Source organism: Hyla sarda, chromosome 8 (assembly GCF_029499605.1).
Source record: "Hyla sarda isolate aHylSar1 chromosome 8, aHylSar1.hap1, whole genome shotgun sequence".
Lineage (NCBI taxonomy): Eukaryota > Metazoa > Chordata > Amphibia > Anura > Hylidae > Hyla > Hyla sarda.
In genome coordinates this window covers 82,469,163-82,495,553 of record NC_079196.1, presented here as the reverse complement: position 1 = coordinate 82,495,553, position 26,391 = coordinate 82,469,163, and the positions used below count along the sequence as shown (strand labels likewise).

The 26,391-nt window shown below is 39.7% G+C and overlaps 1 protein-coding gene across 4 annotated transcripts in view; it reads left to right on the top strand.

Moving 5' to 3' along the window:
• UBE2F (ubiquitin conjugating enzyme E2 F (putative)) overlaps positions 1–26,391 on the top strand; it is a 288,300-nt gene that overhangs the window by 257,815 nt on the left and 4,094 nt on the right. For all 4 annotated transcript variants that reach the window (XM_056533947.1, XM_056533948.1, XM_056533946.1 and 1 more), the window contains 2 exons: positions 3,278–3,310; positions 6,893–6,955. In XM_056533947.1, coding sequence (XP_056389922.1) covers positions 3,278–3,310; positions 6,893–6,955 — 96 coding nt within the window. The remainder of the gene's footprint in view (positions 1–3,277; positions 3,311–6,892; positions 6,956–26,391) is intronic.

Here is a 26,391-nt window from a genome sequence, read left to right as displayed (position 1 = left end):
CAGTGAGACCCATCTTATTTCTGTTATCTGGTTTCTTTACAAATAGTCCAATGACCCCTTCCCCCTTTTCTTGATTTTTAGAGTTTATTTGCTGCGATAAATCTTCTTTTTTTTAGGTTAAGCATGCAACCAAACTTTGCCCAGCAGCTCAGTGTTATAATTACGTCCTGTACGTTCCCCCTGTAGGTCAGTGAGTTCTAGGACAGATCCTGATGACATGATGGATGGATGCACACATAAGAAAGCCGCTTCTGCTGCTGAAACACAATCATCATGCGTAATTTTATCAATACCTCTCATTCCCCTTGTGACCTTTTCCTCTTATTTAATTATTTCTCAAAGAACTAATTGAAACATGAAAATGCTTTAACTGATCATTATGTGCAGACGTCGTGAGACATTCCAGAGATCTGTAAGAGGCATTTGAAGTCACTATATAGGCTTTTCTGAAGATTATTGTGTCTTCGTATTATACAATCACGTCATCAGGATAATAGGAGCATTTCAATGTACACTAGCAGTAATGGAATAAAATGCTCTGTTGTTTACATAAGGCTTCTCAGGTTTATGGCTAAGACCCTGTTATATTTTATAATCCTGTTCACTGCCCCAATCATGATAAACCACCCTCTGTCTGTTTTTTTTTTAATTATTTTTTAGTTTTCTACCTTGATATTGCTCAGTATTTTCTGCTCAGTCTTAATCAGATTCACAGCCTGGGAAGGGGCGTTCCCCAGCAGGTGTGACATCATCTGAAGCCATACATGGGAGAACTTCCTCCCTCACTCTGCTACAGACAGCCCAGAGCAGTTCAGTGTGTGAGATTGGCTAAGGCTGCACACACCCCCCTCAGCACTCCAGACTGCATTTCCTCATTTTGGACTTCTGCCAGGCCAGCAGGAGTCCAAAGTCTGTGTGAGATATGTGGCAGCTTTTTTAAACACAAATAAAACATAGAAAACTTAATTTTTTAATTTTTTAAACAAAATACATTAGAAAGATTTTTTTATTTACGATAAGCAGTGCAATAGCAAAACATTTTTTAATGAGAGTGCCCATTTAAGCATAAAACATATCAGAAAAAGACTTAAAGAGCAATAACTCTATAGTCTGGCAGAAAGAGGGGGCACGATGAAACCTTTAAACATCTTAAAAAGATTCTATGTGTAACAATTTTGTATAAAAGACTGAACACAATGAGGAGGGCACACTACGGTTATTTGGGAGACAATCAGAAGCAGCGTGGTAAAATAAAAGTAGATGTTGGAACAAACTACAAGCAGATGTGGTTGGTAAATCCACAGTAAGTGAATGTAAGCCTGCCTGAGATAAACATAACTACTCTAGGAGAGCACGTTACCCGACATGCAAGAATTGCTAGTTCACAAATCCAGAATGGCACTGCAAGTAATACACCATGGATGTACGCATGTCGGGAAATGTGCTCTCCTCCCTTAGTTAAGATGGAGTCTATTAGGTCATGGCACCCGACTGCGCATGAGCGATGACACGCTCTGCAGTGGGCAGATAACATAGAGGATCACAATAGCTGTGGTTGGCCGCACAGTGCTTGGGTTTTCCTGGGCTGAAAGCCAGGGGCTTCCCGACAGTGATACCATGGAGTTAGATTGTCAGCACTATGTGTAAGTGTACTTTATGATCTACAATATACTTTATGATTACCTAATTATCCTCCCCTACTGTGTTTTAAGTATCGTCCTCCTGGGGTCATTATTAAGCTCATTATGTTTTAACTTTTTGATACTGCACTTTACATCTAACACTGTGATGGATTATATATTGATTCTGTATGACTTTGTATATACAGTCTAGCACTGTATGAACATTGTATTGATGGATGTATTGCATTTTCACTTATGGTTTTATATGATTGCACTGTAATTTCACTGATTGAAAGATGATTGTTTAATTGATCATTACTGCACAGGAAGTGCTTTTATACTGAGCACATGTCTTTTAGTGTTAGCTTCAAAAAGACTCAGGAGTGAGTCGAAACGTTGCTGCTGTACACATTTTTGGATTAAAAACTTTTTCACTTTTTTCATCTTGAAGTTATACTTAAGAGGGACTGTTGGGACCTGGTCTCTACTCTCTGCTGTTACCCACACTTTATAGACTTTTTCCATACAAGAGTGCTGTTGAATTTGTCTTGTACTATATCATTAGTTTATAGATATCCGAGTTTAAAAATATATGTAAAATTAGGCTTTGGAGCCAACTGGGCTTTTTCCTCAGCTGCTAGGGTCCAGAAGAACAGTGTGCAGAATTTTTATTTTTTTTATTTAAACTACGCAGTGTTTTGAACATTCCTCATTGAAATCAATAGGTTTTAGGGAAAACCATTTTGTTTTTGAAGCAGAAGTCAGCACAATTTCTGTTATCTGCTATTCTGATCCCAAATAGTCTGTTGGGTTTGGATGCCACAGGGGTATCCACCACAGCGACTGTTCAACGTATACTGTGCATAGGGAGCTTTTCCTGGCATATATGTAAACATAAAAGAGAAATATGATGTGAAGTCTTTATATTTCCAGTTTTATATTCTGAGGAAATCCTGCAACTGGTGGGAATATGTAACAGATTTGTGTGTGTATATATATATATATGTATATATATTACCTCCTCTATCGCAACCTCCCCTGACTTGACAGATAATCTATGGCACGTTCACGTCACTGCCCATGACCTTTGTTTAGACTGACGTGCGATTATATATTACATAAATCCGGAATAACTGAGACTGTCTGTCTCTGTTACGATAGTTGACAATACTACTTAATAACAGAAAGAGTTAGTGGCAAATTCACTCTGTTGTGCTTAACTTTTTGCCATTGCACTTTTTAAAACTAATCTCTTATCCCCTGCGAGATGACAAGCAGCAGTCTACAGCAGCCATCTCATTCTGTCGCTGCAGCCAAGATCCATATCGGTTATTACTGTCTTTCTTTCTTAGATGCCCCTTGTGATCAACAAGTTTTTCCCTACCTTATGACTGTAAAATCCGATAATAATCTGTTATTCCCTGCTGTCTCTCTTCACAGGCTTTAATTTGTATTTAATTTAAACACAGCTTTTTCCATTGCCCTATACTTTGCAGCACGTGATGTTTTCTGACACTACTTCAGACACATTTCTCTGTCCTAGGGCTCTGCTCCTGATAAGTAAACCATGTTACCAGCAAGTAAAATGACTTAACGATCGTTCACTGACATCTTTCTGGTGTTTGATTGTTCTCTTTTTTATTTTTTATTTGCAGGATGTTGTATGGGGATTGAACTCGTTGTTTACAGTAAGTACAAATATAATGTGATAAATGTCTAGCTCTTCTGATATACATTTTAATAAGGGAGAGCAGGACCGGCTATATCCATGCACATGCTACTGGTGGTTCTGCTGATAAGGTATATGGCCGGGAAGGAAGCGACATTATGACTTTAATAATAGCTAACAGACAAGCTTAAAGGAACAGTAGCAGAGCTGTGTGGTTTGTATGGTATGCTTTGGGGACTTATATGGGTAAATACTGTGCAAGACAACTAGGTACAAAAGACTAATGAAATGCACTTCACTATGACTTAAAAGGAGTTATTGATATCATTTGCTCAGGGCACAGTTAAATAGGAAAAAAAAAAGCCTAAACAAACCCCTTCTCTCCCCTACTGCCGCTGCTGTCTCAGTTCCCTACCATACTGCACTTTATTTTGTTTATGTCGCACAAAGGCCTTCTCCCTCAGCCAATTAGTGACTGGGGTGGGACACCACTGTGGCCACTGATTGGCTGAGCATGAATGTTCTTGTGCATCACAGACACTAGTAAGTGCAGCACAACAAGCGACCAACAAAGAGAGGGAGTTGAGTTTATTTATTTTTTACTGTGCCTTATACACAGTTAAGGCTTCTTTCACACTGATGTTTGTGCCCGTCAGTGAACCGGCCGTTAGGAAGATAGCGGGAGAAAAATTTGTGCATGGCAATTTTTCTCCCGCTATCTTTGGCCGCAATAACAGGAGTTATAATGGACATTAGAGGAATCCCATTCAAGACAATGGGATCCTCTTTGCCCGTTATAACTCCCGTTATGCTCCGTTAATAACGGACATTAATGGCAGACAAAGTAGAAAGAAAAAAAAAAGCAACAGTCATAGTGTGAAAGAAGCCTAAATACTATCAAAAACCTAAAGAGTACTCCAGTGCAGTGAAAAAAAAAAGCCTTATTCCCGAAGGATAAATTTTAGATTGTAGGGATCCGACCGCTGAAAACCCATTTCCTGCTCACCTCTCAACACATAGAAATTGCCCACTCAACAAATCACTGGCTTTAACACTGACCCACCTCAGCAAGTGACTGGCTCATTAGGCATTTCCTGTTGATTGAAAGGAGAGCAGGAACTGCTTGAAAGGAGGGTCCAGGACCAGTGGGAGATTGGCAAAGTTTTATTTTACTTTTTTTTTTTTACTTTTTACCCCATATGTAGCTTTTTAAAGGATACTGTAATTGCAGTTTTCCAAATAATGTAAAAAAAAAAAAACTGTGTGGAAACTGAGCCTTAGGATGGTAACACACATGCAATTTTTGAGCCAAAGACAAAAGTTGGACCAGCAGTTCAAAAAGCCCTTATCTAAAGTCTGCTTGTTGTGTGGGAATGAGAGGAAAAACCCATATACCTGGTATGTCTGCAATGATTAAAATGATTGCCCCCACTATGACTTGTTTTAAGAGCTAGAACTCTCCAGGAAGCATTTAGTTACTCCCTCAACCATATCCAATGATAAAATACTGTTCCCCAAAAATTTTTAGTTTTAACATTTAATGTTATGTACTAAGCTTAACACATGAAAACAATGAAGAACACCCTGAGATACCAGTCAGGGCCCTGTTTTGGAGATCACATTAATAGTTAGTTTTTAGAGGCTGGAATACCCTTTTAATATTACAAAAAAAAGTTGCTATGCTTAACCCCTAGAGGACTTGTACCATGACGTAGGTTTACATTGTGCACATGAAGCGAGCATAGGAGCTGTGCTCCCTGCATGGATAGCAGCTCCCAGCATGGCTAGCAGCCCGGATCCAAAGGATAGGGGATAACATGTCTGTTCGCGGGGCTGGCTCTGCCGCATTATGGACACGGAAGCCTGGAACTTCGGTGATTGTGAAGACACACCATGGCCCCTCAATTTATGTCTATGGGAAAGGGCTAGTACACAGCCATCACCCCCCCCCCCCCCCCTCAGATAGACATGAATCGTGACATCACTATGTGTTTTTCCCAGTGGCTGGAACCCCCCCCCCCCCCCGCGATCATAGGGCGGAGTACATCTCTTAACATTAGTATTTGCATTTAGCATCTTTACTGGATCAAAGCTGTTTGCATTTTTTGACACATTGTTTACCTTAGCGGTGGCATCAAGAATTTTCATCGGGGCATCTTTTGCGTACATAACAGAAACCTAATAATTTCCTCATTAGACTTGACTTTACAGTCCGTCCATGAACATACCAAACAAGTTGGAGCTGAGGGCTTCCTCCTGGGAGTCCATTGATACTCTATTTCTCACATAAATCAAATAAAAGAGAAAACACAAATGGTGGCACTGGGGTTCCCGGACATGTAGACCTCTACAAACATGGATTGGGACGAGTATTTCAGTCATGTAGAAAGTCTCAGGATATATATTATACGCCCAGATGATGATCCACCTCAGATCTCCTCCAAGACCACATTTGCTGATCATACACTCTATCAATGTGTTTAGTTGTGACTTTTAGATAATAAATGTGACTTCAAAGTTGACAAAACAAACACTGTCCACACAGAGATCTTTCCAAAGCAACACAATTTCCATTTTAAGAGTTAGACCCAAGTATGATTTTATATTATGATTCTACTTCTAAGTAGGATAGAATCATGACAAGCAGGAGATGTAATACTTTATATATCTTGTTCCTTTTGAACCCCCCCCCCCTTCATTTCCCTAGCTGTCAGTGTCATTTGTTTCATATGTAAAGATTTCATTCACGCTCTCCCTCTCTCCATTTTTCTCCTTTACATTATAGAAATGTAATTCTTAGTATAAATAGGATAAAACAGCAAATAGCCCTTCATTACATGAAGTTGTTACATTGTTATTGAGGTAGTATGAGACTCTAAACAATGATTGCGGTACTTTTCATCGATTATAAATAAGTGTTTGAATGCTGAATTCTGTGCCTTGAAATTATACACAATGCGAGAAACCTAAATTCAGGGGACTGGAAAAAATGGGACCCCACGAACATGTAATAAAGGAAAATAACCTAGTGATCGCTCGCCCAATGCCACAGAAAAAGGAATATATACTGTGTATGCTGAATGTCATTGTTTTTCAGTCCATTTATTTATTTTTTTACTTCAAGCCAGTCATTGTTCTTTGAACCAGTTTTCAGAAAACTGTCACAATTGCATCTATAATGCCGCTTATACGTATACTATCACGAACAATCCCTGGCGCTGCACCTGTATTGTTGAAACTACACAGTCTGGAGGCAGAGTATCTAGATGAGATCTTTCTGCTGTTTTGTATGTTTATAATAACTAGGGCTCTTATGCATTCATTTCATAAAGTGCAGCAGTATGTTTATAAGCTGTGTAATGATCTTGTTCCATGAAGCAAAATTATGATCTTGTGACAGAAAGAAGTGGTAATGGGCATCTCTGCGTAACCATCTTCAGGCAAGTTTACATGACATGTCATTTGTATTGCAAAATTTGACCCTTGATTGAAACTTTTAGCTCAAGCATTTGCCAAGGCTGGAAAATGTGTCTATGGAGGAATGACTTCGAATCCTATTTTATGTGACATCTCTTCTTGAAATATTTCTTTGTTCCTGTAGGATCTATTAAATTTTGATGATCCTTTGAACATTGAAGCAGCAGAACACCATTTGAGAGATAAGGTAAGGGTCCAGGCTCCTTCTAAAGTGCACTCTTGCTGTATTCATGATATTTTTATTCTATTCACCCTTCTTTCTTTTTTCTCCAATCAAATGAAATGTAACGCATGAGATGAATGGAGAACCACCATGTGTATGTGGCTGCCGCTAAATGACTGTGCTTTGAGTGTCTGGACACGTACTTGCTTTTAAGGATATGATATCCTAATATATTGCTTCCTGTAGGAATAATGATAAAATGGAGTACATATCCTGTATGATAGGCTGCCCAAAATATCTTTATGGCTGTATCCTGTTTGTTCATGATGAAGAAAATACGAAATATGATTTTACTTTGATGCTGCTAAATTGTGATATATTCTCTTGCAATAGATCAATTGTCGTAGTCTATTTGTACTGTGATTTTGCAGGATGTTTTTTCTACCCTACAACCATATTATTGAGAAATTACATTTTAAATTATTTTGCGATATATGGTACACATGCCCCAAGGGGGAAGGAGGGGGGAGGTACACATCATGTTTCTGGGGTGCACTTACACTCCTTTTATTGTTTGCGTTTAAAGAGTTTCAATGGCCAATCAATACATTTTGGTTAAGGTCCAAATTTTCAAGCTTCATAATACGTTACAGACATTTTGTTGGATTTTTAGAAAATTGCCTTTTACGCATTTTTCTAGTATAATTTTATAATCAGTTACTCCCTTTACAAGCTGGTGCAGTTCCAATGGGGATAATACTGTTGATTTTGTGTTTTCTGAAATTGAACGCTCCAGGAGTGTTCATTTGTCAGCTTCCTTAAATAGAATGTGTCACCAAAAAATGACCTATTAATTAAATCATTTGCATGTTTTGAAAGATTTTTGATCCTAACACTGGTGTAAACAAAAGACAGGATCAGGCCATTTACAGTAGGCGATGTTAAGAGCTCAGGCCCCCGCCATGCCAGATCATGTCTTTTAAACTCTCCTATAAATGTAAATAGGATCAGTTCCAGTCTTTTGTGCCTATGTCCATGGGGCTTGTTGTAAAACATATTTCTAACAAAATAAAAATAAGGTTCAGTAAAATTTCTTTAAATACCCCCCTCCCCTTAAAAAAAAAAAAATCAAATATATGATTATTTTATACTGTATATAATTATATGGTACCACTACAGTCTAAGTCAGAACTAAAAATGAAAAATTAAAACAATACTGCATGGTTCATAACATTAATTATAATTATAAAAAATATATATGATACATTTTTATTACTCTTTGCAGTTTAAAAAAATATATATTTTTTTAAAGAAATCAGCTCTGCTTTTCTAATCCTAGATAAGCCCTTTAAGCATTCTCTACCAAAATGAGTAATCCCTATTGGCTAAAATGCAAACTGCAGTTGTGATCTACAGGTAGATGTATCAAGCAGCTGTGAACGTGGACTTGGCTACAAGGTTAAACACTTTGTTTTTTTTTCTACCACAATCCTTGTACACAGACATTTTTTAATATATACTGGGGAGATGTATCTCAGCAGCGCTTGGTGAGAGATCTTTGAATAAAAGGTGGAGCATTGTCATTAAACAAATGCCATCTTCCCCATTTTGTTTATTGAACGTACGTGTGTATACCTTCACCTCTTTGGCCTTAATTTGACATGAACCTTTATTGAACAGCGCATGAAAATGTCAAGTTATATAATTAAAGCAGCAATTTCCATTTCCAGCACCATGCAATGCAACTATGTTATTCTCTTTGTGTGAAATCTTAGAACATTGGTCTAGGTCATGTACTCCAATGTCTCATCAGAGTTCTATGTTGTGACTGTTTTATGGTGTACCGTGTGGTCAGCAGAACAATGACAAAATAAATAATTCCACTATAACAGAAATAATGCGAGTTCATGCAGAAATTATTAGATTTCTTAGTGTATTTTTACATGTCTGATCGAAATCCAAGCATTTATTTTCTAATGCCGACCCTCGGATTTCTGGTGCAGATGTGCAGTTTGATCTGTCTTGAAGTCAGGTGAGGATTAGAGTTGTTGAGACTCAGTTTACATTCATTGGATGGGAATTGTAGTCATATTTTTGTTCCTAAACCTATGTCCAAATCCATTTTAAATCTATCAAATGTATTTGGGGCTAATATTTAAAGGGATGAGCCAACTTACCCCCTATCTACCAGAGTGTCTGATCCTGAATGGGATCCGGCTCTCTGAAAGGAGTGCATGCTGCAGACTGCATGGACTCAATTTATTTCTATGGGGGAGACTCCTGAGTACAGCACTCAGGTCTCTTGGCTCTCCCTCAGAGAATGAATGGAGTAGATGGCCTCTGCAGCACACACTCCTTTCTGGGAGCCGGGTGCCATTCAGGAGATCCCAAGGGGTCCCATTGGTAAGACCTTTCAAGATCAGACTCTTATTCTTATCATGTAGATAGGGAATAAGTTGTTTTTCACTAGACCACCGCTAAATTTTCAGTCATAACTGGTGCTTATGTAAATTTGTAATCTAAAATTCACCTTTAGGTGATGCCAGAGGCTCAGGTTTGTGCTTTTTTTTATATTATCTGCTATTTAGGCAGCAGAAGCCACGAAAAGTTTAGGAAGTCTGTTCAGCTTTGTGCACCAGTTCATAAAAGGGACGTTGTGGAGCTGGAAAGGGTGCAGAGATGTGCAACTAAACTAATAAGGGCCATGGAGCATCTGAGCTATGAGGAAAGATTACAAGAATGACATTTGTTTAGTCTTGAGAAGAGAGGTTTAAGGGGGATATGATCAATGTTTAAAAGTATATAAATGGCCCATACAAAAATATGAAGGAAAAACTGTTCCAGGTTAAACTCCTTCAAGGACAAGGGGGCACTCCCTCCGTCTGGAGAAGAAAAGGTTTAGTCTCAAGGGTGACATGCCTTCTTTACCGTCAGAACTGTAAAGTCTACCTCAGGAACTGGTCATAGGAGGAACAGTTGAAAGCTTCAAGACAGGGTTAGATACACTCCTAGAACAAAATAACATTAATGCTTATGTAGAAATATAAAATCACACCTCTTCCCCTTCATCCAACCATACCCCTTCTCTTCAAGTCCCTGTTTGAACTTGATGGACATATGTCTTTTTTCAACCTTACTATGTAACTATGTAAGTCAGTTCAAGAATTCCTGACTTGAGCAAACTTAAAGCTATTTTTTTTCCCAAAAGAAAAGTCTGTAGTGATGGAGTCCCTCTTTAAACCTGTAGAGCAGAAGTTCATGTTTAGTTTGTCGTCATTTATATAATTGGATCAATAGGCATTGTTGAGAAGAGAAAGGCAGTGATAATTGTGCTGCTTATTGTACAGATCAATAAACTAATCACTTTCGTCCATCTTATAATACGGGGACTAGTATGATGTTTGTTTAGCTTTGTTACACCTGTGTGTTTTTTATGTTGTTCACCTATATTTTAATGACTTTATATTTAAAATGTACGGACAACTGCATCGAGACATAGTTACTGTATCAATCTATTGCTGGATTTACAGCTTCTTACTAATATTTAGTGCTCACTTTGCTAATGCTCCTGTTTGTGTGTGGAATAGATAGGATAGCAGGGCCTCTTTTCTGTATGATGTAAATGATACACATAGCAACTAGCCTCCTTTTTCTGCTTCCTTCAGTTGTAACCTGATATTAGTGAAGCTGAAAATCTGTTGTCTCCTCTCTGTTTTATAGGGAAGAAGGAAAAGAGCCTGATAAGTAAAGAAAGATGCATTTTTCTATAATAAGATATATATTACAAAGTGTCTTATATTTGATTGTACTACTTAACTATAGAAAATGTGCTTACTTTTAAAGTCCACTTTATTAAGCATATTCCTCTACGTCTATAAAGTCCAGTGACCTCCCAGTGACAGCTTGTAGAATTATAGTGGCCATAATATATCACATTGAGAAACTCTTAGATGAGCTCACTAAAACAGTATGACAAAATTAATGGTTGTAGGTTGAATATATGGCATGTCACCATTGTAATATTTTTATTGGCTTTGCTCTGACTATTAAGCCAAATCCCATAAGCCAGAGCTCGTGTTACCTTCTCCTATGCAAGATGTCTCCTGATTTATGACATTTGGTAATAAAAAGTAGATTAGTAGGTCACTGTCTTGCATTTTCGGGGTCATAAAAAAGTAATCATGACTATAGACCTATAACTTTTACCCATGTAACAGAAAGTTTGAACTGTATTCAGCCATAGTTTTTCAGTGATTTATTTCTTTTTTCTTTTTTTTTTTTTTTTTGCTGCATTTTGCTTTTATAAGATGTTGTACACATTTTACTGGGATAACAACTTTTTGTAATTGTTCTTTGATATCCCAGAAAAAGCGCTTTGACATCTGCAGAGAAAAGTTGAAGAGCTTATATGCACTCCAAACAGTTATGTGTCACATTCAAGAACCAAGTTAAAAAGAGAATATGTCAGCAACTTTATGCTTTATTATCTAAGGGATCCTATTTATATGGGAATGATATTCTTATGGATATGTTACAAAAATAGAGAAATACAGAAAACAGTACCAAAACAATCCACTATTATTTCCATGTTGTGGGCTTCACCAAATACTTACATTGATTAGGTAATTTTACAGGAGTACACAGATTAATATTCACATTATATTGTTTTACAGGAGGTAAGTATTACTCACAAGCTCTTTTTTGCACAATAAGTGGTTAAGTGGAACAGCAATAATTTGGAGAGATGGTTTTTAGCCATTCAATCCAGGAGACACTGTTCTGCTATGCAACGTTTCAGGAGCCATGCCCCCTTACTCATGCCCCTTATTTCAATTTCACAGCAGCAACTCACTCTTGTGCAAGGGGGCGTGGTTCCGAAACACCACTCTGCAGAAACAAGCTTGTTTGGAATGAAAGAAATGCCAGGATGCACAATAACTGGTTAAAATGTATAATGTGGATTGCATAAAAGGTGGAAAATATTAAAGGAATTTTACTACGTACTAATCAGTCTTGAGTATAAAAAAATAATGAAGCAGCACCACTTTTGTTTGATGTTACATTTTATGTTTTTTAGTGTTCCTGTATGCTCTTAGAAAGTTGCATCAGAACATCAAAAAGACGACGTTTTGCACAAATAGTATTGCCTTTATTAAGTACAAAACACTAAGAGAAAGATTTATCATTGTTGTCTTTGGAAAGTGAGTTTCGAAGCAATTCCTTTTGCTTTTGGTTTTGCTTATGTGTGACATATTTATCATACTATCAAGGGGGGGGATGATAAATTTGGCACACATAAGCAAAAAAAAAAAATCACTTTTTTGTTTCCTCCTCTTCTCTGAGACTTTTCTGCACAAAAAGTCTCAGTTGCGACTTTTTTGAGACTTTGCTCATCAAAGGCATACTAGGTCTACTGGGAATATAAGGTAAGGAATCCCTTTGTGACACTAGTTTTAGGGTGCTTTCACACTACGTTTGTGTGAAAGCACGTTTGTATAGCACGGTTTTAGGTCCGGACAGAAAACCATATACAGAAAACCATATACAGGCAAAAATGAGACAACCGGAGTCAGCGTTTGACTCCGGTTGGCTCATTGAAATGAATGGGTTTCGGGCCGGATCCGGTTGGAATACGGGAGCAGCAGGTTTTCGCCCCTCCCAACCGGATCCAGCAACCTTACACTACAAATGTAGTGTGAAAGCACCCTTACTCTGTTTTAGAGTTTATTAAATGTAAGGTTCTGGCTGAACATTTATGTAGCATAAAAGAATGTGTACAATACAGTTGATGTTACAAAATCACTCTTGGCATACCACAGGGCCCTTGTGGTTGCTGTAGAGTGATAAACGTAAATGCTTACACAATAAAAAAGGATAAGTAGGAAAAAGATAATTCATATAAAATTAAAAAATGAATAAAGAATTGTCCTGTAAAATGGAAAAAAAAAAACACTGGATACCATAGAACACTATAACGTTTCCCTTTTAAAATCAATCCTGTAGGGTAAAGTACAATCTGCCAAATATGAGTCACATTACTGCACACAGCGCTGCATTTTGTAGACTGACAGTATCTATAATGCTCTCCTATATGGAGATAATGACTAGAGATGAGCGAACTTACAGTAAATTAGATTCGTCACGAACTTCTCAGCTCGGCGGTTGCTGACTTTTCCTGCATAAATTAGTTCAGCTTTCCGGTGCTCCGGTGGGCTGGAAAAGGTGGATGCAGTCCTAAGAAAGAGTCTCCTAGGACTGTATCCACCTTTTCCAGCCCACGGGAGCACCTGAAAGCTTTACTAATTTATGCAGTAAAAGTCAGCAGCCGCTGAGCCGAGAAGTTTGTGACGAATCGAATTTACTGTAAGTTCGCTCATCTCTAATAATGACCATCTAATTATGATGATGGCACTTTCTGTACAATTGTCTGATAATGATGACCTGTGAAATGAAGAAATACCTGCATGATGGCACTTTCTGTACAATTGTCTAATAATGATTATGAAGACCTGTGAAATGAAGAAAAATCTGCAACATTTGGTGCTATGCACCACTCACACTTCCGTCCTGTCTTGGAGGTAGATTATATTGATCTTGGCTGATCATTCGTTCTGAGCATTAAGTCCCGTACCATCCTCAGCTCTAGTAGCATTCCTGGCCACTGCCTTCTTGCAGGACAACAGAAGGGAGAGTGGAAAGTTGAATGCCTGCTAGCCTGCTGAAATACGACTATGTTAGAGGAGAAAGTGCCTGCAGGGAAGGGGTGAGTGCAGATGTTTTTTAGTTCTCCATTCAATCTGATGTCTGTGATGAGACTGAGGTGTCCTCGTGGGACTGGAGTGTGCACTCTGAGGATGCTGCTAATGCAGTTGATTAAAATGATTACCTTCGGGGATTGCGTTCCGGGATACAGTTGTCCAAGATTTTGATTGGATTGTTTCTTTACCAGAAAACGTGGACTGGATCACACACATAGTCATGAGGACCACTTACTGACTAAAGGAATAAACAAATTATTTCTATTTATTCCAATAGTCAGCAAGTGGTCTGTGCGGTAGTATGTGTGTGATCCAGTCCACGTTTTCTGCAATCAAATCAAAATCTAGGAAAACTCCATCCAAGTTTCTGGTAACTTTAAAACTGGTAAAACAACTATATGCAGCTGAAGAAGAGACCTGGGGGTCTTAAAATGCATGTGACTGTTAAACTATTGACTTACCTTTTTACCATCTGGATATATTCATTTGCTATTTGGGAAGTTTAAATCCCACAAGCTATCAGTCTTTATCAACTGCATTAGTAACATCCTCAGAGTGCAAGCTTGAGCCCAATAAGGACACCACAGTCTCATCCCTGCAGATGAGCGGACATCAGATTGAAGGGAGAACTGCAGAACATTAGTGCTAACTCCTTCCCTTGCTGCTGTATCTTAGCAGACCAGCACACATTCAGCTTAGTGGAGAACCGCAGAGAATTTCCACTCCTTTCCCTTCCTTTGCAAGCTCGCAGCGTACTGTTGGACTGCCAAAAGGCAGTGACCACAAATGCAGCTCGAACTGAGACCGGTCTTCTCACTCTCGTGTCTGCGACCGATGCTATTTACTTACCTTCAAGACAGGACGGAAGTGTGAGTGGTGCATAACCCTAAACGCTGCAGATTCTCTTTTATTCCACAGGCCATCATAATTATTACTATCTCCATATAGGAGAGCATTATAGATACTTCCAGTCTACAATAAGTGATGCAGCGCTGTGTGCAGTACTGTGACTCATTTTCAGCACATTGTACTTTTCCACACAGAAATCATCAGATGAATTGATTTTAAGAAGGAAACTTGACAGTGTTCTATAGGGTCTACTTTTTCTACTTTTTACAGCACAATACTTTTTTGTACCACCAATTGTATTATTCTCGTTATTTTATGCTACATACATGTAGTTGTTCAGTCAATATAACACATTCAATAAACTCTGCAATTGAGTAATGCTAGCATCATAAAGTGATTCCTACCCCTATGTCTCAGTAGACCTAGGGCACCAGTACTATATCAATCTTATGTGGCTAAACATATCGCCTTCAATCAAGTACATACACCACTTTTCAATAATATTCAGTGGATATAAATAGTCTTCACACACTTTTAAAATGCTTGGTTCTTGTGATGTTAAAGAATTAGATAAATCATGTCAGAACTTTTTCCACCATTCCTTTGACATATAACAGAACAATTCCATTGCAAAACAAACTGAAATCTTTGAGGGGGAAAAGAAAACATAAACACACTATCACCTGGTTCTTAAAGGGGTTCTCTGGTGCTTACACATCTTATCCCCTATCCAAAGGATAGGGGATAAGATGCCTGATCGCGGGAGTCCCACCGCTGGGGACCCCCGGGATCTTGCACGCGGCACCCCGTTTGTAATCAGTCCCCGGAGCGTGTTCGCTCCGGGTCTGATTACCGACGACCACAAGGCCGGCAGCGTGTGACGTTACGCCTCCTCCCCCGTGTGACGTCACGCTCCGCCCCTCAATGCAAGCCTACGGGAGGGGGCGTGACAGCTATCACGCCCCCTCCCGTAGGCTTGCATTGAGGGGCGGAGTGTGACGTCACACGGGGGCGGAGGCGTGACATCACACGCCGCCGGCCCGGTGGTCGTCCGTAATTGGACCCGGAGCGAACACGCTCCGGGGACTGATTACAAACTGGGTGCCGCGTGCAAGATCCCGGGGTCCCCAAAGGATAGGGGATAAGATGTGTAAGCACCGGAGAACCCCTTTAAGTGTGCATGTCTTATTATACCTAGGGATGTGACCAATCACAAATAAAATCCAGCAGTTCTAATAGGATTTTCCTCACATTTGCTTAGTCGCGTCTCAAAGCAAAACCCATGGTCCGCAGATAACTTCCAAAGCATCAGATGCATCTCATTGTTGAAAGACATTAGTTAGAACAAGGATAGAAAATAATTTACAAAGTAACATATACCATGAAACACAGTGAAGACAGTTATTATCAAGTGAAGAAAATATGGCATAACATAGACATTGCCAAGAACTTGTTGTCCCTCCAAGATTGACAAAAAGACGGGAAGAAAACTGGTTAGGGAGGCTACCAAGAGACCTACTCCAACATTAAAGGAACTGCAGGAATTTTTGGCAAGTACTGGCATCTTTTTGGCCATAATTCTAAAAGGTATGTTTGGCTCAAAAATAACATTGCACTTCACCCACAGAACACTATACCAACAGTAAAGCATGGTGGTGGCAGCATCATGCTTTGGGGCTTATTTCCTCAGCTGGAACTGGGGCCATAGGGTGGAGGGAAATCTGAACTATTCCAAATACAAGGCAGTTTGGGCACAAAGGCTATATAGGCTATATAGGCAGGTTATAGTGTTATTTGATTTTTTTTTTTTTTCATATTGTAGGCCATATTAAAGGTGGAAAAAGTTTTGACATGATTTTTCTTGGTCTCATTCTTTAACATCATAAGAACCTGGCATTTTAACAGGGTATGTAGACTTTTTATATCCACAGTAGGAGTTATTAGTGCATCAGTCAATACATACTAATCATTCTGATTCATTCAGCTCAGCTTGCTTTATTAGGTTACACATGCTCACAGTAGTCTCACTCCATAGCTGCTTTCGTAGTAGTCTTACTCCATAGCTGCTCCAGAGAAAGCTGAGTTGTTCTTTTCTGTCTGACCACAGTGCTCTCTGCTTACACCTCTGTCTGTGCCAGGAATTGTCCATAGTAGGAGAAAATCCCCATAGCAAACCTTTCCTGCTTCGGACAGTTCCTGACATGGACAGAAGTGTCAGCAGAGAGCACTGTGGTCAGGCAGAAAAGAACTATACCTCTGGAGCATAAAGCAGCTGATAAGTACTGTAAGGATTCATATTTTTTTAATGGAAGGAATTTACACATCTGTTCAACTTTTATGGAGCCAGTTGATGTGAGAAAAAATTGTTTTCCAATGGAATACCCCTTTAAGTACATAGCCAATTTTCACTTTTTAAATCCATAACTTTTATTTTTCCACATACAGACCCATGTGAGGAGTTGTTTGTTACTAAACCAATTGTACTTTGTAACAGGACCTTTCATTTTTTCCTTTTACCATAAAATGTATCACAAAACCCAAAAATTATTACGGTATTTGGTGAGTGTAAATTTATAAGAAAAATGCAATTTAGCAAATTTTTTGGGGGGGGGGGGGGGGGGGGTTTGGTGTTTACGCAGTACATTTCAAAGTAAAAATGATACATTATCTTTATTCTGTAAATAGTATCCTAACTCTTATATAGTTTTTTTTTATTATTGTACTACTTAAAAAAAAATGCTAACTTTTTATGACATAATTTGTATTCATAAAATTGTCCTTTTCTGACTGCTATAACTTTTTAATTTTTCGGTATACAGGGATACATAAAGGCTTTTTTTTTTTTTTTTTTTTGCGCCATGACCTGTAGTTTTTATCGCTACCATTTCTGTTTTGATGGGACTTTTTCATTGCATTTAAAAAAAAAATTCTGATGTGATTAAAAATCTGTATTTTGGGGTTTGGTATATTTTAACTTTACAGTTACCAATTCAGGATCATAAACATATTTTAATAATTTGGACGCAGCTATACCAAATGTTTTTTTTTTTTTTTCTTGTTGTTTTTTTTGTAAAATGGGAAAATAAGGGTGATTTTTATTTTTTTATTAGGGTAGGTGGTTTTATATATCCTCAGTGTACAGAGCCTCGCTTGTCCTCAGTGTACAGAGCCTCGCTTGTCCTCAGTGTACAGAGCCTCGCTTGTCCTCAGTGTACAGAGCCTCGCTTGTCCTCAGTGCACAGAGCCCCGCTTGTCCTCAGTGCACAGAGCCCCGCTTGTCCTCAGTGCCCAGAGCCCCGCTTGCCCTCAGTGCACAGAGCCCTGCTTGTCCTCAGTGTACAGAGCTCTGCTTGTCCTCAGTGTACAGAGCTCTGCTTGTCCTCAGTGCACAGAGCCCCGCTTGTCCTCAGTGCACAGAGCCCCGCTTGTCCTCAGTGCACAGAGCCCCGCTTGCCCTCAGTGCACAGAGCCCCGCTTGCCCTCAGTGCACAGAGCCCTGCTTGTCCTCAGTGTACAGAGCTCTGCTTGTCCTCAGTGCACAGAGCTCTGCTTGTCCTCAGTGCACAGGGCCTCGCTTGTCCTCAGTGCACAGAGCCCCACTTGTCCTCAGTGTCCAGAGCCCCGCTTGTCCTCAGTGTCCAGAGCCCCGCTTGTCCTCAGTGTCCAGAGCCCCGCTTGTCCTCAGTGTCCAGAGCCCCGCTTGTCCTCAGTGTCCAGAGCCCCGCTTGTCCTCAGTGTCCAGAGCCCCGCTTGTCCTCAGTGTCCAGAGCCCCGCTTGTCCTCAGTGTCCAGAGCCCCGCTTGTCCTCAGTGTCCAGAGCCCCGCTTGTCCTCAGTGTCCAGAGCCCCGCTTGTCCTCAGTGTCCAGAGCCCCGCTTGTCCTCAGTGTCCAGAGCCCCGCTTGTCCTCAGTGTCCAGAGCCCCGCTTGTCCTCAGTGTCCAGAGCCCCGCTTGTCCTCAGTGTCCAGAGCCCCGCTTGTCCTCAGTGTCCAGAGCCCCGCTTGTCCTCAGTGCACAGAGTTCTGCTTGTCCTGCTCTTACTTCTTGTATTTTGTTTCTGCCAGAGCACACAGGCAATAGCTGCAGGGAGAGCATTTTTTTACAAACTTTTTATTTTTTATTTTTGCAGTAAAGCCAAGCTCACATTAGAGAACTGGAGTATGATTTTGGTATATATTGGAATACCAGCAGAAAGATTTGTTTATGTGAATTGTAGTGGGGTCTGATCACTGGAATAGACAAAACATAGTCTACTAGTGGTAATGTTTGGTCCATTTCTGAAACATATACTTTTTTCCCACCATATAGTAGTTTACTATGAGACTTTTATAGGAATTGAACTGAATGTAGTCAGTAGCAGTCAACAATCAAGTATAATTTCAGGAAATGGGCAAAATGTAATCCTTAGAAAACTACACTGTCTATTAATAATAGGAGCTGAGTTGCAATAACACAGTACAGCCACTAAACAGAGAACGGAGCTATCTGCTTCCAGCTCAGTTTTTCTCTGTATGCCAGAGCCATGCACTCTGATGACAATCCATCAATCCAATACTGAAGATCTATCCTTGGGCCATCAATACATTTTACCAGGATGGTATATGTTGGCATACCCTTTTGCCAGCATTCTGTCTTGTATATCATGAATGTACTACACTTTATGTGAACATATGCTAAAAAAAAAATATATATAATTCCTCAACTGTACAACAAAAAGTACTTTTATATACTGTATTTTGTCTATGCAGTTTTATCAGGTCTCATTGATGGCAAATTAATGGAATTCTGATTATTTTTTTCTCTGCGTTTTTACTGTTGGATCTTAATGAGATTCACCCATGAACTATTACTGCCATGAGCCTCGAAAATAATGTACAATCAACAAATGCAACAAAAACAAGTGGCATAAACAGACTTTCGAAAGGTGTCTGCTGTCACGCTGTGGGCTAATTAATGTCACTTTTCATAATTAGGATCATTGACCTCCTTCAGCACTTGGAGATTAAACATTAAGACTGCAAACTTAAAATCCAACTTAAGAGAGATTTAAGAGCTGTAGCAAAGCAGAACAAACCAATGAATTTGTTGAAGACTCCTTGTTTTCTTTGATTGCTTTCCTGTAATTTAGAGATGTAAATCCCCTACCAGCTGGAAAGAACAAACCTTAGAAACTGTGAATGTCACTACACATAAATCCTCTGTGATCTGCAAGTATGAATACAGTGTACTCTAGCCCTGCAGCATGGCTCGGTAACGAAGTTAATGCTTTTAGTCATTTAGAATCATGAAGATTACAGTCTGCAGAACCGATCTATTCTAATGTGGGCTGGTAAGCCTGTGAAAATGATGTTTACATTGTAATCAGGAATGTACGTCAATCACGGGACAGCTAAGCCACACTTGTATTACTCCCATTGGATGGGACTGATCCTTGCATTGATCTGTGGCAGAAATCCGTGTCAGCCTTGATTTTTTGGCATGGATGCTCAATTAAATACATGTCAACTCCAGCACATGTGATCACATACTCTAGATTTACAGTGGCCTATCACTCTCACACTCCTCTCCAATCAATTATAACAATAATTGGGCCGTGTGACTAGAGTAAAAAGATAAACATTCATGCTGAAAAAAATCGTTAATGGCACCGCAGCTTGTAAATGCTACTTCCGTCGACATTTACAGTGAGCGAGAGCTATTGCTAGGCAACACTAACTCCCTTTACCCAGCCAGGAGGGAACTCATCTCCACCATCTTCATAGATGATTAGGATGTGAATAAGCATTTGATCATCAGAAATGATTTCAGTTGTAGGTGGTTTGACTAGCTTTTCCAGTTAAAAAGGCCTTTAGTACTAGTATAGGCTAAATTTCTTAGACAACACTTCTTGCAGATTAAATATTCACAAGAAAACATATATTTTTACAACAGTAACTACCAGCAATGTGTGTGTGTGTGTGTGTGTGTATAAGTTAAATAAAACTTCCTATATTCTACTGACCGTAGCAAATTAAAAATATTTGTAATATATAGTTATTAATGTATGCTGGTTTTCATAATAATCAAACCTCATTTTCTCCACCATTAGAGGTCCTCTTTCTATCTTGGTGCTGATGTGTACTGTAAGGCACGGCAGTACTCTGTATAGGAGATTGCATCTGTACTGGATCTTGTCTCGGCCTTCCTGCAAGCTAGCACTTGGACCATGGCGATCATTGCTGCTGACTGCTGTGCATGAGAAGCTAATTGGCTGTAGAGCCTTCCCACTTCACAGGTCTGCTATAGAGAGTGAGGTGGGAGTTACAGCACGGTGTGTTACTATCCATTGTAAAAATAACTTTTGGCCTGTTACCCAGACATGTCAGAAGTTTTTATCGCATCAGGTCTCACTCCTGAGACACACTGTCATTGTTTGTTATTAGCCGGGCAAATAAAACCTTTTTGCTGTGTAAGTCTATGCAGCAAAAAGGTCAGACCTGACGGCTGGCTGGGGAGTATTAACATCATATGAGTTTTGATAAATTTCATGCACAGAAACTATAAGCACTATTTACCTCAATGTTAATAAATGGGGACCATTATGTTTAGGCTTTGACCAGATAATGGTTGTCCTCACGTAATTTCCAGACCAGTTTTTATTAATACATATGTAAACAACATAGACCAGTTAGGCCTCTGGTTTGAGCGTGTTAAAGGGGTACTCTGGTGGGGGGGGGAAAAAATTCAAATCAACTGGTGCTAGTAAATTACTTCTATTAAAAATATTAATCATTCCAGTACTTATCAGCTGCTGTTTGCTACAGAGAAAGTTGAGTAGTTCTTTACAGTTTGACCACAGTGGTCTCTAGTGACACCTCTGTTCATGTCAGGTACTGTCCATAGCAGGATAGGTTTGCTTTGGGGATTTGCTCCAACTCTGGACAGTTCCTCACAGGGAAAGAGGTGTCAGCAGAGAGCACTGTGGTCAGACAGAAAAGAACTATACAACTTCCTCTGGAGAATACAGCAGGTGATAAGTTCTGGAAGGATTAAGTTTGATTTAATAGAAGTAATTTACACATCTGTTTACTTTCTAGCGCTAGTTGATTTTAAAAACAAAATGTCCGCCATTAACCCCTCAGATGCCATGATCTATACAGATCGCGGCATCTGCGGCTGTGCGGTATTTTAAATGGAGGATTGGATCGCCCGAAGCGCTGCCACGATCCGATCATCCAGCATGGCAGCCGGAGGTCCCCTCACCTGGCTCCAGCTGTCTCCCGGGTCTTCTGCTCTGGTCTGAGATCGAGCAGACCAGAGCAGAAGATCACCGATAACACTGACACAGTATTAGCAATCAAATGGTTGCTATAAATAGTTCCCTATGGGGACTATTAAAATGTAAAAAAAATATATATATAAAAAAAAGTTTAAAAAAATGTGAAAAATTCCCTCCCCCAAAAAAGTGTAAAAAAAAAATAAAAATTATGTATACACATATTTGGTATCGCCGTGTGCGTAAAATTCTGAACTATTAAAATATATTAATTATCCCGTACAGTGAATGGCATAAACGTTAAAAAAATGTAAAAGTCCAAAATTGATGCTTTTTTGGCACATTTTATTAAAAAAAATTTATAAAAAATGTATAAAAAGTAAAACCTAGGCAAAAGTGGTACTGATAAAAACTACAGATCATGGCGCAAAAAATGAGACCTCATACCGCCCCATATACGGAAAAATTTGAAAGTTCGGAAAGGTGGTCAAACTAGGGCAATTTCAAACATACTAATTTTGTTAAAATGGTTTGAGATTTTTTTTAAGCGGTACAATTATAGAAAAGCAAATATGGGTATCATTTTAATCGTTTTGACCCACAGAATAAAGAAAACATGTCATTTTTACCATAAAGTGTACAGCGTGAAAACAAAACCTTCCAAAATTTGCTAAGTTGCGGTTTTCTTTTCAATTTTCCCACATAAGTAATATTTGTTTGGTTGCGCCGTACATTTTATGGTAAAATAAGTGATGTAATTACAAAGTACAATTGGTGACGCAAAAAACAAGCTTTCATATGAGTCTATGGATGGAAATGTAAGAGAGTTATGATTTTTAGAAGGTGAGGAGGAAAAAAGGAAAATGCAAAAATAAAATTGGTCTGGTTCTTAAGGCCAAAATGGTCCTGGTCCTTAAGGGGTTAAGGAGAGTCCTGTGTAGCCGTCTAGTTTGGCCACTGAATGCAGTCATCCGATAAGTGAACACATCAGCTCATGCTACTGACCTTTTATTCTAAATGAAAAGAAACAGTAAATATTGTCACTAGAACTTCCGAAAGGGACTTTTATCTCTTTGTTCCTTTTATTTCTTAGGAGCACGGAGGCATTTGAAGAACATTTTTTGAATAAGTGCCGCAGGGCCCGGGTAGAGAATGTATACTGCTAAATGTATTACCTATTAAGTGTGTGACCAGTGTCATCCTTTGATCAGGCAGTAACAAAACTTAATTATGTGGCAAAGTAATGGTTCTAACAATGTACGCTAGCCATGTATATCTGCTCATTTCCTGTGTACAGACAGTATATCCTAAGACTTTAGCGGATTACAAACTTAAGGCTATTATTACTTTAACATGTTAACTGACCAATAGACTCCTTTTTGTCACAAATTCTATAATATAACCCATAGAATCCCTCATTTGAAATATTTAAAACATACATGGACTGTGGGAAAGACGGAATAAAAAATAAAAAGTAGTTTGTTCCCAGTCATGTCAGTCTTGGTAAAAAAAAAGCAATAAACCTTCATGTTTTTCACTGAGCTGGAGTGCTGTGGGAGACATTATATATATATATATATATATATATATATATATATATATATATATATATATATATATATACACATACATATACACATACACACACACACACACACACACACACACTAAGGGAACACTAAGGGAACACTAAGGGAACACATCCTAGATCTGAATGAATAAACTAATCGTATGAAATACTTTCGTCTTTACATAGTTGAATGTGCTGACAACAAAATTACACACAAATTATGGAAATCGAATTCATCAACCGATGGAGGTCTGGATATGGACTCAAAATCAAAGTGGAAAACCACACTACAAGCTGATCCATCTTTGATGTAATGTCCTTAAAACAAGTCAAAATGAGGCTCAGTAGTGTGTGTGTGGCCTCCATGTGCCCGTATGACCTCCCTACAACGCCTGGGCATGCTCCTGATGAGGTGGTGGATGGTCTCCTGAGGGATGTCCTCCCAGTCCTGGACTAAAGCATCCGCTAACTCCTGGACAGTCTGTGGTGCAACGTGGCATTGGTGGATGGAGCGAGACATGATGTCCTAGGTGCGTTCAATCGGATTCAGGTCTGGGGAACCAGGCGGGCCAGTCCATAGCATCAATGCCTTACTCTTGCAGGAACTGCTGACACACTCCAGCCACAGGAGGTCTTGCATTGTCTTGCATTAGGGGGAACCCAGGGCCAACCGCACCAGCATATGGTCTCACAAGGGGTCTGAGGATCTCATCTCTGTATCTAATGGCAGTCAGGCTACCTCTGGCAAGCATATGGAGGGCTGTGCGGCCCCTCAATGAAATGCCACCTCACACCATTACTGATCCACCCCCAATGGTCATGCTGGAGGATGTTGCAGGCAGCAGAATGTTCTCCACGGCATCTCCAGACTCTGTCACGTCTGTCACGTGCTCAGTGTGAACCAGCTTTCATCTGTGAACAGCACAAGGCACCACTGGCGAATTTGCCAATCTTGGTGTTCTCTGGCAAATGCCGAATGTCCTACACGGTGTTGAGCTGTAAGCACAACCCCCACCTGTGGATATCGGGCCCTCATACCACCCTCATGGAGTCTGTTTCTGACCGTTTGAGTGGACACATGCACATTTGTGGCCTGCCGGAGGTCATTTTGAAGGGCACTGGCAGTGCTCCTCCTTGCACAAAGGCGGAGGTAGCGGTCCTGCTGCTGAGTTATTGCCCTCCTACGGCCTCCTCCACGTCTCCTGATGTACTGGCCTTTCTCCTGGTAGCGCCTCCATGCTTTGGACACTATGCTGACAGACAACGCAAACCTTCTTGCCACAGTTCATCTTTATGTTCCATCCTCGATGAGCTGCACTACCTGAGCCACTTGTGTGAGTTGTAGACTCTGTCTCATGCTACCACTAGAGTGAAAGTACCGCCAGCATTCAAAAGTGACAAAAACATCAGCCAGGAAGCATAGGAACTGAGAAGTGGTCTGTGGTCACCACCTGCAGAACCACTCCTTTATTGGTGGTGTCTTGCTAATTGCCTATAATTTCCACCTGTTGTCTGTTCCATTTGCACAACAGCATGTGAAACTGATTTTCAATCAGTGTTGCTTCCTGAGTGGACAGTGTTATTTCACAGAAGTGTGATTGACTTGGAGTTACATTGTGTTGTTTAAGTGTTCCCTTTAGTTTTTTTGAGCAGTATAAATTATAGCACTAAATGTCACTAAATTACTTTTGGTTTTGGGTGTTTGACAGAGAGAGCCAGATGCTAAAAGCTGTGATTTGAGCTATTAGCTTCTGTTGATTTTGGGAGCTTTTTGTTTGTGGTGTGGGCATTGACTTAGAGTTGTTATCTGTAGACTGTTGTTTTTAAGGCATTAAATAAAAGTTAATATTTAGATTGCTTTTCTAAACAACTTGGATCTGTGAAAAACTAAGGGTTATCCTAAAATTTTAAATGATCACCTACCCACTTGATGGTTGATAAATAGCTGGTAGGTGGGGCAACCACTGGGATTCCCAAAGATCACATGAATGGAGGTTCTTTATACTCTGAATGAAGTGAATGGAGCGGCACACCTGCACGGCCACAGCTCCATCTACTCTTTTTATAGGACTCCCAAACATAGCGGAGTACAGAGTGAATGGCATATTGGTCGAGCATGCACGCTGCTACATCGTTCACTCTGGGGATAAGGGGACTCCATTTTGTGCCGAGTGTTTGCCCACCTATAAGCTGTTTATCTTGTAACACGTTAGGTCATAATTTAGCCACTAGAGGATGCTAGGCATGCATGTACTTCCTGCTCATGCTCCCAGTCTATGAATTGCGCTTAGGAGCTATAAAGTACGCTCAGGAGTGAATAAGGTTGAAATTTTTTTTTTGAATAAGCCCCTTTCCTAATAAATGTTTGAATCACCCCCTTTTTTTTTTTTAAGACTAAATAAATGTAAACAAAAATATACATCTGTGGTATCGTCATATCCTGAATGGTGAACGCAAAAAAAGACCAGAATTAGGATCAGTGGAGGCCAATTTTAGAGTGTTCCTATTGCTTGGTAAAAGTGTTGACATGCCTTAGAGATAAAGATAATTTGTAATTTTTTGCGAAAAGTTTACTGTGTGGATTTTGTCCCGCAAATCTTTTTTTATTTTTATTTTTTTTGTTTCACCATAGATTTTGTGGCAAAATGAGTGACGTCATTAAAAAGTACAATTGGTGCAAAAAATATGCGTTGAAAGCATTGACTGATCAATGGAAAACATGAAAATGCAGAAATTAAAAATCGCTGGATCTTTAAGGGGTTTAAAATACTGGGATTTTATCCATTTAAAGGGTTGCTCCGCTACCCAGTGTCTGGAACATTGAGTTCCGAACACTGTGTGCGGGCTTCTGTGTTCACGCCCGCCCCCTCGTGACGTCACACCCCGTCATGTTACGTAATGTCCCGCCCCCTCAATGCAAGTCTATGGGAGGCGGCGTGACGGCCATCGCGCCCCCTCCCATGGATTTGCATTGAGGGGGCGGGACATGATGTCACGAGGGGGCGGGCGTGAACACGGAAGCCCGCACA